The sequence below is a fragment of the Ursus maritimus genome, unplaced genomic scaffold (genome assembly GCF_017311325.1).
Source record: "Ursus maritimus isolate PB19 unplaced genomic scaffold, ASM1731132v1 scaffold_20, whole genome shotgun sequence".
Classification (NCBI taxonomy): Eukaryota; Metazoa; Chordata; class Mammalia; order Carnivora; family Ursidae; genus Ursus; species Ursus maritimus.
In genome coordinates, this window is record NW_024424453.1 from 29,368,163 (window position 1) to 29,381,350 (window position 13,188).

The following is a 13,188-nucleotide window of genomic DNA, read 5'->3' on the forward strand; positions in this document are numbered from 1 at the left end:
ATTTCTTTACTTCTAAACTAGTGTTTTTTTATAGTTATAAATTTATTCTTGTAGGTACTATATAAAGGCCATAGGTTTGGACTTGCATTCCTCAGTAGGTGAAACCCACCTTAGGCCTGTGTGCTGACATTGCTACAAGGTGTTTACATTCTTTATTCATTGTTGTGTGCTTGCTCTTGGTGTTCAGGACATCCTGGGCTTTGAGAACACAGACCCAGAGACTAAGGATTTGGGCAGTGAAGATTCTGTTCCAGAAGAAGATGACTTTGGTGATGTTCTGTGGGACATACATGATGAACAAGAGCAAATGGAAACTTTTCAACAAGCTACAAATTCAGCCCATGAGTTGGGATTTGAGAAAGTAAGCATTTGGAGTTATTGTTCCAACAAACATCAGTCACCACTTAAAGCTGTATTATGATTGTGTTTTTACCTAAATATAGTCAAGGTTAATAATAAGTGTATTAGTGTTTGTCCTCATGGTTTGATTATCCATGTTGAGACACGTTCTTAACCCTGTATCATATGAAAGATAAGTGAGATTCAGTTATATTTATGAACATCAAACATTTTTAGTTAAGATTAGATTTTATCACTACATGTTCTTTACCATGTGAAGTTCACCAAACCAAGATTAGGGTAGCTAGGAAACTGGATAAAAATCATAAGGCTATCTATTCTTCCAATGCTTGGAGGAACCAAAATGTCAAACATTGAGAAAACACCACAGTAGTTAATGCAATGGGCTGATCAGTTCATCAGCATCCTTAAATATCTAAACAAATTAACAGAATTTGAATTGCACAAAGAATCTATGTCCAAGTTCAAAAAAATGATTAATATTTAAAAATTAATGTAAGAACGAATGGTTTGTTTTTTTTTAAGATTTTATTTATTTATTTTGAGAGAGAGAGAGAGAGCGAGCACGAGTTGGGGGCAGAGGTGAAGGGAAAGGGAGAAGCAGACTCTCCACGGAGCAGGGAGCCCCATGCGGGACTTGATCCCAGGACCTGGAGATCATGACCTGAGCTGAAGGCAGATGCTTAACTGACTGAGCCACCCAGGTGCTCCAACAACGAATGTTTTAAAGAATATTATCATAGCTGTCAGTTACAGCAGTAATTCCATAGAAATTTTATAATTTAGGCTGTCTGTGTTTATTCCTGGTTCTACCACTTGCTACCTCTGGATTTTGATCATTACTTAGCTCTGAACTTTGACTTCCTTGTCTATAAAATGAGATTGACTACTTTACCTACCTGACAGGGTGGTTGGGAGGACTAAACCAGGTAAAGCATATCAACCACTTGGCACAGTACCTGGCACATGATAAATGTTAAATTGTTGTTATTTTATAAGAGAGATGTTGTTATCCTTGTTTCATAAATAAAGAACCTAAGGTTCATATTACAGTTTACCTAAGAGCACACATGGCATTGATTACAGATCTGGGATTTGAACCTAGGTCTTTTGGCTCCTAATCCTATGCTCTTTCTTCTATGGCAAATGGTCTTACCTTGAGAACCATGGGTCTATAAATGGGCTTTATGTGGGACCATGAACTAAATTGTTAGGATTTACAAGGTCCTAAATCAATAAAGTCCTTTGCTTTCTGAGAAGCATCATTGCTATCAGAATAATTGGAGTTCCTGAGGAATATATTCTATATATATGTATTGGCAAACAGAAAATTTAATTGAAAAACTATACCAAGTAATTATTTATTGTAGTTGTTGGAAATTTCTGCTACCCTAAAGCTGTGCACAAACCACTTACTACAAATTCTTTAAATTCCTCATCAGCTATCACTTAGGCCACTGGCACACTTAATGAACATCTCAACCCCCAAGATAACTTTGCCAACTCCCTAGTAAGTACTGAGGTATTTTGGTTTTCTGGGAAGAGCCTGAGATACATGGGTTCTCGGACTTTGCCAAGAGCTCAATTTCGGAAAGATCTCAGGCAGCCTGTCCTAACCTGATTCTCTGCGGCAGGTTGGGAGACTGCAATAAAGGGCCCAGACAAAACCTGTTCTTGTTTGGACCTATTCTCAGAAATCCCTGGAAAGTGAGGTGGTGTCCAGGACAGGTGCTCTTCTGCCCAGGAGACAGGATGCCTACCGGCACCCTCAAAGCCTTCTACAGTGCTTTCTGTGGTTTAGGGGATACGGAGTAATACAGTGGCCTCCCAGCAGCATTCTGCAAAATTGGAATGTTGTAAAACCCGAGGAGGATCTTAAGTATTGTCTTTCATTCATTAATTGACAGCAGTACTATGTGTAGAAGAAATTGGGGCTCATTCTTATTTTACTACTTTGGGCACATTTAACCAGCCATAAAAAGAAGCAATCATGAGGATGCTGTTGACTAAAAGTAGATTTCATTTTCTCACACAGCTTTTCTCTAATGATTTCAGAGGATAGTCAGAAGTTGACTCTGGAATTCTCAGAGGTGTGTGCTTCCTCACAATTTAAATTCATTTTTGTTTCTAGTATTACCAACGCCTTAACGATCTTGTGGCGGCCCCAGCACCAATTCCACCCCTTCTTGTATCTGGAGGACCAGGTTCTGGAAAGTCCCTTCTCTTATCAAAGTGGTATGATGCAGTGCAATTAATTTGTTGTTACCATTGTCATCATTTGAATTACCTCATTCAACAAAATGTATTATTGCCTGTCTGCCTTCCTGCATGGCCTGTACTAAACACTGAAAAAGCAAAAACATATAAAATAATAGTCATGCCCTGAAGTGTATACAATTTGGATGTTAGAGAGGATACAGGATGAGAAAGGAACCGGAAATAGGAGTCTTTGTGATTGTGTACGTTAATTATGTAGGTCAGAGCTAAGCACGTGCTGTGTAAGGGAGTGGTCAGTGTGAAAGGGAATTAGGTGAACTAGATATACAGGGAATGTGCCTGTGTTTTCAGTTAATGGCTTCATTTTAAAAGTTTCACTGAGATTTTAAATATTTGAAAGAAGGCAAAGACAGACTGTTTAGAGTGAAATAAGTCATAAAGAACATCAAAATCAAGGATGACCTGTACTGTGAATGCAGTCATTCTTCAGATTAGGGACTATGGTTTATAGATGCTGATAAACTCTTTTTTACTTTCATTTTAGTTCCTATTATTTAAAAACAATTAGTAAGAATATTTTCTTTCAGAATTATGACATACATTGAAGAGTTAGCATATTTTTTTCCTTTTTACTGCCCTTTTACTTAGTAGAAAATAATGTTTTTTTTGGAAAATATTTTTATACTTAGCAAAGAAACTTCTTTTTTCCTCTAATAACATATTTTTTATTAAAGGGTAATGCTCACTTCACTAATACTTTAACGTAAAATGTATACTATATTGGTTTCCGTTAGTTAATATCAACTTGTGATTTAAATGAATCTATAATTTTTTTTTTTTAAGATTTTATTTATTTATTCAACAGAGATAGAGACAGCCAGCGAGAGAGGGAACACAAGCAGGGGGAGTGGGAGAGGAAGAAGCAGGCTCATAGCGGAGGAGCCTGATGTGGGGCTCGATCCCATAACGCTGGGATCACGCCCTGAGCCGAAGGCAGACGCCCAACCGCTGTGCCACCCAGGCGCCCCAGAATCTATAATTTTTAAAGGTTTATTTAAAAGGATCTAAAAGTGGAATAAAAATGGAAATTTCCCATGTTCATTCAAAAGTGATTGACCACGTGATTGCTGACAGTTGGGTAGCATTTGATGTCTAATGCATTGTGAATTCTTTTTGTGTTGATAATAAATAAGCTTCATCAGTCTTATAAAAGGTCTTTTTCTTTCAGGATTCAGTTACAACAGAAGAATTCCCCTAACACGCTAATTCTTTCTCATTTTGTGGGAAGGCCCATGTCAACCAGCTCCGAGTCCTCGTTGATTATTAAGCGACTAACTCTAAAGGTATAAGATGCCATGTTTTGGAATTGCCAGAATTTTTATATCGAATCAGAAATTGTGGGGGCTGAGTACCCAATAATTTTCAATTTTCGGTATTACCTATTTGTTTTAGATTTGTATGAGGTTAAAAATAATTCTTGATGCAATTGGGTCCTCTTGGTCACTCAATTTTGGTTTAAAAAGTCGGGATAGAAATTATTTCCCACCAGCCGTGATAAAGTGTAACTACTCGAATTCGTATGTGTTCTCATCTTGCAGTTGATGCAGCACTCTTGGTCAGTATCTGCTCTGACGTTGGATCCGGCTAAGCTTCTGGAAGAATTTCCGCGCTGGCTAGAAAAACTCTCTGCCCGTCATCAAGGCAGCATCATCATCATTATTGATTCTATAGATCAAGTTCAGGTACTGTTTTCACTTTGTAACCTACTGGTACTCTCAGAAAGAAACAAAATTATCAGTAATGGCTGTCGCAGGCATTTAAATATGTTTCTGAGAAGAAAATGTTGCTATTGTTTCTACTATTTCTGCTTAATTTCTAGGGAGGAAGCACATGGATAAAAAATGTACTGTATGTCAGTGGGCACTAGTATCTTAGTGGGACAGACCAGTTGAATGAACCAATTAGCAAAAGTTGTTCATTTGGACATATTTTTAGGGCCTTGACATCTCCTTAAGTGTCCAGAATTCATATCAGCTATAATAGTATTTTGTCACTTGTTCTTTTAATATCCTGAGATAAATGTATCAGCCCAAAACAAGATTGTGTCTTTAATTATAATGAGAAACTTAATGAGAATTTCATTTTACTTGGGGAACTATTATTGGGTTGTTTTGCAATATTTTGAATTAATAGAATGAATTTTGTTTTTATATTTTTAAGCAAGTTGAAAAACACATGAAATGGCTGATAGATCCACTGCCAGTGAATGTAAGAGTAATTGTTTCTGTGAATGTAGAAACATGCCCTCCAGCATGGAGGTACGATGCTAACTTTAGTTCTTTCAGATTACATGAAATGTGTTAAGTACAAACAAGGAAAGGTTTTGGATATGTGTTTGTGTTTTCATGTTTTTCATGTTAGCAGCAGGGAGGAGGGGGAGAAGTGAATGAATTCAAGAGAAAGAGTCTACAGGATTTGGTGGGAGGTTAGAGCTGGGATGTCACGGAGGGGAAGGCTAGATGGCCCCGTTTCTGGCTTGAGAAATTAAGTAAACTGTAGTTCCATGAACTGAAATAGGGAACACAGAGGATGAGCAGGTTTGTGGAGGAAGGGTTTTAAGTTTTGTTTTGGACATGGTTAGCTTGAATTGCCAGTTGTGGCTTCAGCTAGCGATGGCTAGAAGGCAATGACATTTACAGGGGAGAAAAATAGGGAGAGGGCCAGGCTATGAGTAATGGACCAGACACGTGTTATCCTGAAACATGCGCTTACTTTGGCAGTCCTCAAGAAAGGAATACAGTGATTGAATTCTGTAGGGCAGTGTTTCTCAACCTATTTTTGTCCCCCTAGGAGCCTTTTTTACACATTTTCTTCCTAATCACCTCCCTCGCTCCTAGAAATTTTAGTACCATCCATATGCTGTATATCAGTTTATGTATATAAACAGATATATGTGTATATTTGTGCTTTATACATAAAAAAAGTAAGATTCTTTTTCCCCACCCTGAAACAATTTTCAGTACCCTGTTGAGAATGGATGTCTGCAGAATGATTACATTCCAGTTGGCTTACAAGTAATTTGTAGGCAAACACTACCTTGTACTATTCTTCATAGGTACTAGTTTGTTTAGTTTTATTCCTAGTATGGAACATAGAACTGGAAATGTTTTACCACTTTACTACCTAATGTATATGCTATTTAAAAGTCTTGTTGGGATTAATTGCCGAAAGTAATGCTATACACGTTAGAATGAATCAAATAATATTACCTAATAAGACTAACAGAGATTAGTATTGTTTATTTTATAAAGGCAGTATAAAAAATTCTTGTAATGGATTTTGACTTGTGTTTGGGTAGATTACAGCTTTTATTGTCTTATTAGAAGAGAATTTTATTTTTTTTTCTTTGAATAAAAGGTTGTGGCCTACACTTCATCTTGATCCTTTAAATCCAAAAGATGCAAAATCTATTATAATTGCAGAATGCCACTCTGTGGACATTAAATTGAGTAAGGAGCAGGTAAGTACTTTTAATTTTGTTGCTCTTTTACTCTCTATCAGCTTTCTTATAAAACACTGAAATGAGACTTAAAATTCAAAATAGGAATTCTCTATTGTGTTAAGGAAAATTGAAGTTTCCTAATTGTTAAATGCATTGGCTCTTAAACTACTAACAAATATAAAAGAAGCAATAAAAAACATTTTGGGCTTAAGTTTTGCTTTACTATATTATATTAAGCAGGAATGTTTAAAAGCAAAAGAACATCTGCTGTCCATCACCGCGTGGCAGTGATGCCGCTGATGAGGTGGTGGGAACCGTGTCATTTCTGCCATTGATATTTGTTGATGGCTCTGTAGTAAAGACCGTTTCATTCCAGGGTGGTTTTGTGTTTGTTTTGTTTGTTTTGTGTTTTGCTAAACTGGTTCAGGAGAAGCAGCTAGAACGACACTGTCGTTCTGCTACGACCTGCAATGCCCTTTATGTCACCCTTTTCGGCAAAATGATTGCACGGTAAGTGGTGGCGATTTTACATGATCTGCATGTTTTGTGTTTGCTGCAGACTGCTTCCTCACCTTGTGAAACTGAGAACAATCATTGCGGCAGTCTCTGAGCCACTCACATCAGATTCTGTTGATTCTAACAGTGATACTAACTCCTGTGAGAATGTGACTCGTGACTGTGGATTGATCCTAGCCCGTGAATTAGAAGAACATGTTGGATATAGTTGTCTAATTTTCATCACATTAACTGTTTCCCTGTTGAGGGTTGCCAAAGAAGGCCATCTTTGCCCTCCTTGGGGGCCCGTGAGTGCTCCTTGTCACCTGCTTAAGGCCCCTAGCTTTGGGAAAGTGAGGGACAACTGAGGCAAACACATGCTGTTTTGGGGTGTCCTTGAATATTAGTAGGTAGGTATGTAGGAATTTTTAATTGTCTCTGTCCTCAAATCCTGATAAACCTTTTATCTTAAAATAGATTCTTCTGTTTCAGATACCCTTTAGTCATTTGCCTTTAAGTAAGCCTTACAGAGTGTAACTATGTTTCTTCTTCAGTACAGCCTCACCGTACTTTGTCTTCACAACCAGAGGCAAGGAAGATGAATATGGTGTTGGCGATCATCGCCATAGACAGTAATCCCAGTGCAACTCCTACTCTACACACTGAGTCTAGTACTCTTGGCTCTTAATTCCACATTCTTATCTTGAGCACCAGATTTGCAATGAAAACATCGTCTACAATTTTGAATTGCCCATGATATTCCCACCGTCCTCTCCCACCGTCTCCACTTTGGGCAGTGCGTCTGGCTTCTGTGAGCATCAGAAGCTGGCCTGAGTCCAGTTCAAGAGCGGGAGTCCCTTTCCACACATTCCAGCTATTTTAAGAGTGTCAGCACAAAATGAACAAACCTTTTAGAATCTCTAAAAGTAAGAAAGACAGTTTTATTCAATCCCAAGTTAGGACAGCTGCCCGGAAACACAATCTTCACGGGGAAGAAGGTGCTCTGGAGAACGAAGAGTTCTTATAGGGTTATATAACTTTTTTACATCTTGTAAAAGCTTGAAGGATTATAGATTAACATATAGGCAGGAATCATGCATCTGAGCATCAAAAAATGCAGGAGGTGGGAGCATTGGTCCATATCTTAAGGACAAGATGGTTTTCCTTTAGGCTACTCATTTGCAAGGCAGATGAGGACCATAAATCAGGCTTTTGGTTTAAACAAAATTTATGTACAGTCATGCTGACTTAGAAAGAAATCTGATATGGCTTCCCATATATATTAGGCCTTTAGAAAGGGTATTAGGCCTATAGAGAGGGATGGGACTACAGACCTTTTGTTTTGTTTTTTCTTCTCTGTATATCTCCATACTTAAAAAAGAAACTATTGGTAAATATTGCGTAATATTTTAAAACAAACCACACTATTTACTGACTTTCTTTAGCCTGATGTCTCCTAAATCCTGGCCCTAAACAAATTTAACTTGCATGGCTAACTAATAACACTTATTTGTAATTACTTTCCTGCTTCTTGTATGTAGGTAGCATGTTTCTAAATGATTAGAACCAGTCTTACTCATTTCTGTGTTCCATAATGTGCAGTAATAGCTTGACACATAGTAAGTTCCCAGAATGTGTTTACTGAATTGAGTTAAATGGTACATTAGGATAAAATTGATGACTCTAGCAGCCCCATAAAACTGTCATTTTCCTATATCGTGTTTTATTACATTTCTGTTATCATTTGAAGTATAAAAAATAGAGACCACATTGTTTTTATCTACCCCAAATTTTTCACAGATGTTGGCTGTCTGTAAGAAATTAAATCTATTCTCAATTCCAACAGTGCTGGGAGAGCAGGCAATTTAGATAAAATCCTTCATCAGTGTTTCCAGTGTCAAGATACTATTTCATTATATAGACTTGCTCTGCGATCTATCCAGGAGTCCTTGGCAAATGATATGGATAAAGAACTAATGAAACAGGTAAAGGATAATAAACTTATAAAACTCACAAAAATTTGCATTTGTATGTGAATTGAAGAAAATGGTGATTATTTTTAAATTTGTGCTTAAGTATGTTTCAAGCATATACAGGAATGCTGGCTGCCATAGTGTGCTTATGGCCAGAAGTGATATCTCATGAAATTTGCATTTTCCTAATTATCATTGAGATTTTTCATCTGTTCATGTTTATTGGCTGTTCTTGTTTCCTCTTCTGTGAATTGCTGCTTCAAGCCTCTTTACGTGCGTTTTAATTAAATTGTCTTTTGTTATTGATCTTCAGGAGCTCTTAGATGTTCTGCATACTGAATATAAATCTTCTGTTACAGAATTTGCAAATAAATATCAATTGTTTCTTGTCTTAATTTTTGGTATCATTCATTATACAGAGTTTTATTTTGATGAAGTCAGATTTTTCAACAGTTTCCTTTGTGGTTTATGCTTATTATATCTTTTTTAAAAATTTCTTTATTATCAAAAAAAATTTTGTTCTCGTAAAAATGTTCTCATATGTGTTTTTTCTCTTTAAAATGTTTTACAGTTTTATTCTACCTTTGTGAATTCTTATCTTATGGATTTATTTTTGTTTATTATGTGAGGAAGGAATCTACATTTTAATCTTATATTATATGGCCAGCTAACTTTTCATTTTATTAAATAGTACATCTTTTCTGCTGATTTGAATATCATACTCACAAATTAACATGAATTTGTTTTCTGAGCTCTTCTGTTCCAGTTTTGCTTATTCCATGCCAATACCACAGTGTCTTAACTATTAGAGCTTGAAAGTAAACTTTCCTATGTGGTTGGTCTGTGGGCTGATATTTTCTCATGCACCCCTTCACTGAGAGTAATCTTGGGATTCCTGGTGTTGGCAAGCTTTCTAGTTCCAGCTACTCACCTTACTGGGTGTAAGGGCTTACCTTCCATACCCGCTGTGGGTGTGAAAACCCAAGCCCTTAAATTACTGAGACTGCTGCCTACCCGGTATGCTCACTTCCCCCAGGGACAGCAGTCCAGCACTTAGCCCTCCAGTGTTCACTTTCCTATTCATTTTTGGCACCTGGGGGATTTCCCTTTCTTTTTTGCAGGCTCACCTATGGTTTTAGAGATGTTTTGTTATATGCTGTCTTATGTTAATGGGCATTTATAGTAAAAGAACCATTTTCTTCTACCATCTTCCCAAAATTGGAACTTTGTTATTAGTTTTAATCCATTTCCCGAGGTTTTAATTTTTTTCTTTTTTTTAAAGATTTAATTTTTTGTTAAAGAGTACAGGTGAAGGGGAAGGGAGACACAGAGGGCAGAGGGAGAGGCAGACTCCCAACTAAGCAGGGAGCCTGACACAGGGCTCAAGCCCAAGACCCCAGGATCATGACCTGAGCTGAAGGCAGATGCTTAACCAACTGAGCCACCAAGGTGCCCGCTGAGGTTTTAATTTTCATCAAACTTTTTTCTGTGTGTTGTCTTTGGCATGCTAGATTGGCTATATACACTATCTTATTCCTGATTAATGCTTTTTGGAAAGTGTGTTTTATTCTAAGAAATATGTTTCTTTACTAAATCATTTGAACAATAAGTTTGAATAAGAAGTTAATAACCTTAAAAGAGTTATAGAAATTTTAATGGCTGTTTGTTACTTATAAAGATGGCTTATGATCATTCTTAATTCATTTCTCTACCTAGATTCTGTGCCTCATAAATGTTAGTCACAATGGTGTGAGTGAGTCAGAACTGATGGAACTCTACCCTGAGCTGTCCTGGGCTGTCTTGACGTCCCTTATTCACAGTTTACACAAAATGTGCTTATTGACTTATGGTTGTGGCTTGCTCAAGTTTCAACATCTACAGGTAAATGGTTTTTTAATAAGGTGTTTTACTTAGAAATGTCAACATACTGGGAGATAGTCCAAGATGGCAGAGGAGTAGGAGACCTTAGTTTTGTCTGGTCCCAGAAATTCAGCTAGATAGCTATCAGATCATTCTGAACACCTGCAAACCCAACCAGAGAGCTAAGAAAAGGATAGCTGCAACTCTATAAATAGAAAAGTGATAACTTTCTGTAAGAATGACAAGATGGAAAAACTCACCTCAAGAAAGAGAACAAAAGTCAGTACTGACTGCCAGGAATCTAATAAGTATGGATATAAGTAAGATGTCGGAACTAGAGAGCAGAATAACAATTATAAAGATACTAGCTGGGCTTGAAAAAAGCATAGAAGACACTAGAGAATCCCTTTATGGAGAAATAAAAGAACTAAAATATAATCAGATTGAAATAAAAAGGCTATTAATGAGATGCAATAAAAATGGAGGCTCTGACTGCTATGATAAATGTGGCAGAAGAGAGAATTAGAGTTATAGAAGACAAAATGATGGAGAATAAAGAAGCTGAGAAAAAGAGAGAGAAACAACTAATGGATCATGAAAGGAGAATTAGATAAGTGATACCATAAAGTGAAACAATATTAAAATAATTGGGATCCCAGAAGAAGAGGAGAGAGAGGGGCAGAATGTGTATTGGAGCAAATTATGGTGGACAACTTCTCTAATCTGGGGAAGGAAGCAGGCATTCAAGTCAAGGAGGCACAGAAACCCCCCCAAATCAATAAAAATAGGTCAACACCTTGACATATGATAGTGAAACTTGCAAACTTAGAGACAAAGAAAGTCCTGAAAGCGGCTCTGGACAAGAAGTCCATAACCTTCAAGGATAGAAACATTAGACTGGCCTCAGACCTATCCACAGAGACCTGGCAGGCCAGAAAGGACTGGCATGATATATTTCGGGTGCATAATGATAAAAAATATGTAGCCAAGAATACATTCCCTAGCAAAGATGTCATTCAAAATAGAAGGAGAGATAAAAATCTTCCAGGACAAACAGAAGCTAAAAGAATTTGTGATCACTAAACCAGCCCTGCAAGAAATATTAAAGGGGATCCTTTAAGCAAAGAGAATGCCCCACAGTAACATAGACCAAAAAGGAACAGAGACATTCTACAGAAGCAGGGACTTTACAGGTGATACAATGGCACTAAATTCATACCTTTCAGTAGTTCTTCTAAATCTAAATGGGCTAAGTGCTCCAATCAGAAGACACAGGGTATCAGATTGGATAAAAAAGGAAGACATATCCATGTGCTGTCTGCAGCATTTTAGACCATTTTAGACAAAACAGACTCATTTTAGACCAAAAGTCACCTCCAGATTGAAAGCGAGGGGGTGGAAAACCATTTGTCATGCTAATGGACAGCAAAGGAAAGCTATATCATACTTAAAGGGTCTAGACATCAAAAAGATCTAACAATTGTAAATATTTATGCCCCTAACATGGGAGCAGCCAAATACATAAGCCAATTAATAAAGTAAAGAAACACAAGGATTATAATACAATAGTAGTAGGGGACTTCAGCACCCCACTCACTGCAGTGGACAGATCATCTAAGCAGAAGATCAACGAGGAAACAAGGGCTTTGAATGACACACTGGACCAGATGGACTTCACAGATATATTTAGAGCATTTCATCCTAAAGCAGCAGAATACACATTCTTCTCAAGTGCACATGGAACATTCTCCAGAATAGATCACATCCTGGTTCACAAATCAGGTCTCAACTGATATCAAAAGATAAGGGTCATTCCCTGCATATTTTCAGACCACAATGCTTTGAAACTGGTACTCAAACAGAAGAAGAAGCTTGGAAAAACCTCAAACACTTGGAGGTTAGAGAGCATCCTACTAAAGAATGAATGGGTCAACCAGGAAATTAAAGGAGAATTTAAAAAATTCATGGAGACAAACAAAAATGAAAACACAACTGTTCAAAACCTTTGTGATGCAGCAAAGGCGGTCCTAAGAGGGAAGTATATAGCAATACAAGCCTTTCTCAAGAAACAAGAAAAGTCTCAAATTCACAACCTAACCTTATACCAAAAGGAGCTGGAGAAAGAACAGCAAATAAAGCCTAAACCCAGCAGGAGAAGAGAATTAATAAAGATTAGAGCAGAAATCAATGAAATAGAAACCAAAAGAGCAGTAGAACAGATCAATGAAACTAGGCACTGGTTCTTTGAAAGAAATGATAAGATCGATAAACCCCTGGCCAGACTTTTCAAAAAGAAAGAGAAAGGACCCAGAGAAGTAAAATCATGAATGAAAGAGGAGAGATCACAGTCAACACCAACGAAATACAAACAATTTTAAGAACATATTATGAGCAACTATATGCCAACAAATTAGGCAGTCTGGAAGAAATGGATGCATTCCTGGAAACGTATATACTACCAAAACTAAACAGGAAGAAATAGAAAACCTGAACAGGCCCATACCAGCAAGGAAATTGAAGCAGTCATCAAAAATCTCCCAACAAACAAGAGTCCAGGGCCAGATGGCTTCCCAGAGGAATTCCACAAAACATTTAAAGAACTAATACCTATTCTTCTGAAGCTGTTTTAGAAAATAGAAATGTAAGAAAAAACTTCCGAATTGTTTCTATGAGTCTGGCATTACCTTGATCCCAAAACCAGACAAAGACCCCATCAAAAAGGAGAATTACAAACCACTATCCCTAATGAACATGGATGTCAAAATTCTCACCAAGATACTA

General features: G+C 37.2%; 1 protein-coding gene across 1 annotated transcript in view; it reads left to right on the top strand.

Moving 5' to 3' along the window:
• Positions 1-13,188, top strand: part of NPHP3 (nephrocystin 3) — a 42,918-nt gene that overhangs the window by 15,688 nt on the left and 14,042 nt on the right. The window contains exons 9-17 of the mRNA XM_008711386.2: positions 188-361; positions 2,492-2,595; positions 3,806-3,920; positions 4,176-4,319; positions 4,798-4,895; positions 5,995-6,097; positions 6,507-6,589; positions 8,421-8,559; positions 10,264-10,428. Coding sequence (XP_008709608.2) covers positions 188-361; positions 2,492-2,595; positions 3,806-3,920; positions 4,176-4,319; positions 4,798-4,895; positions 5,995-6,097; positions 6,507-6,589; positions 8,421-8,559; positions 10,264-10,428 — 1,125 coding nt within the window. The remainder of the gene's footprint in view (positions 1-187; positions 362-2,491; positions 2,596-3,805; positions 3,921-4,175; positions 4,320-4,797; positions 4,896-5,994; positions 6,098-6,506; positions 6,590-8,420; positions 8,560-10,263; positions 10,429-13,188) is intronic.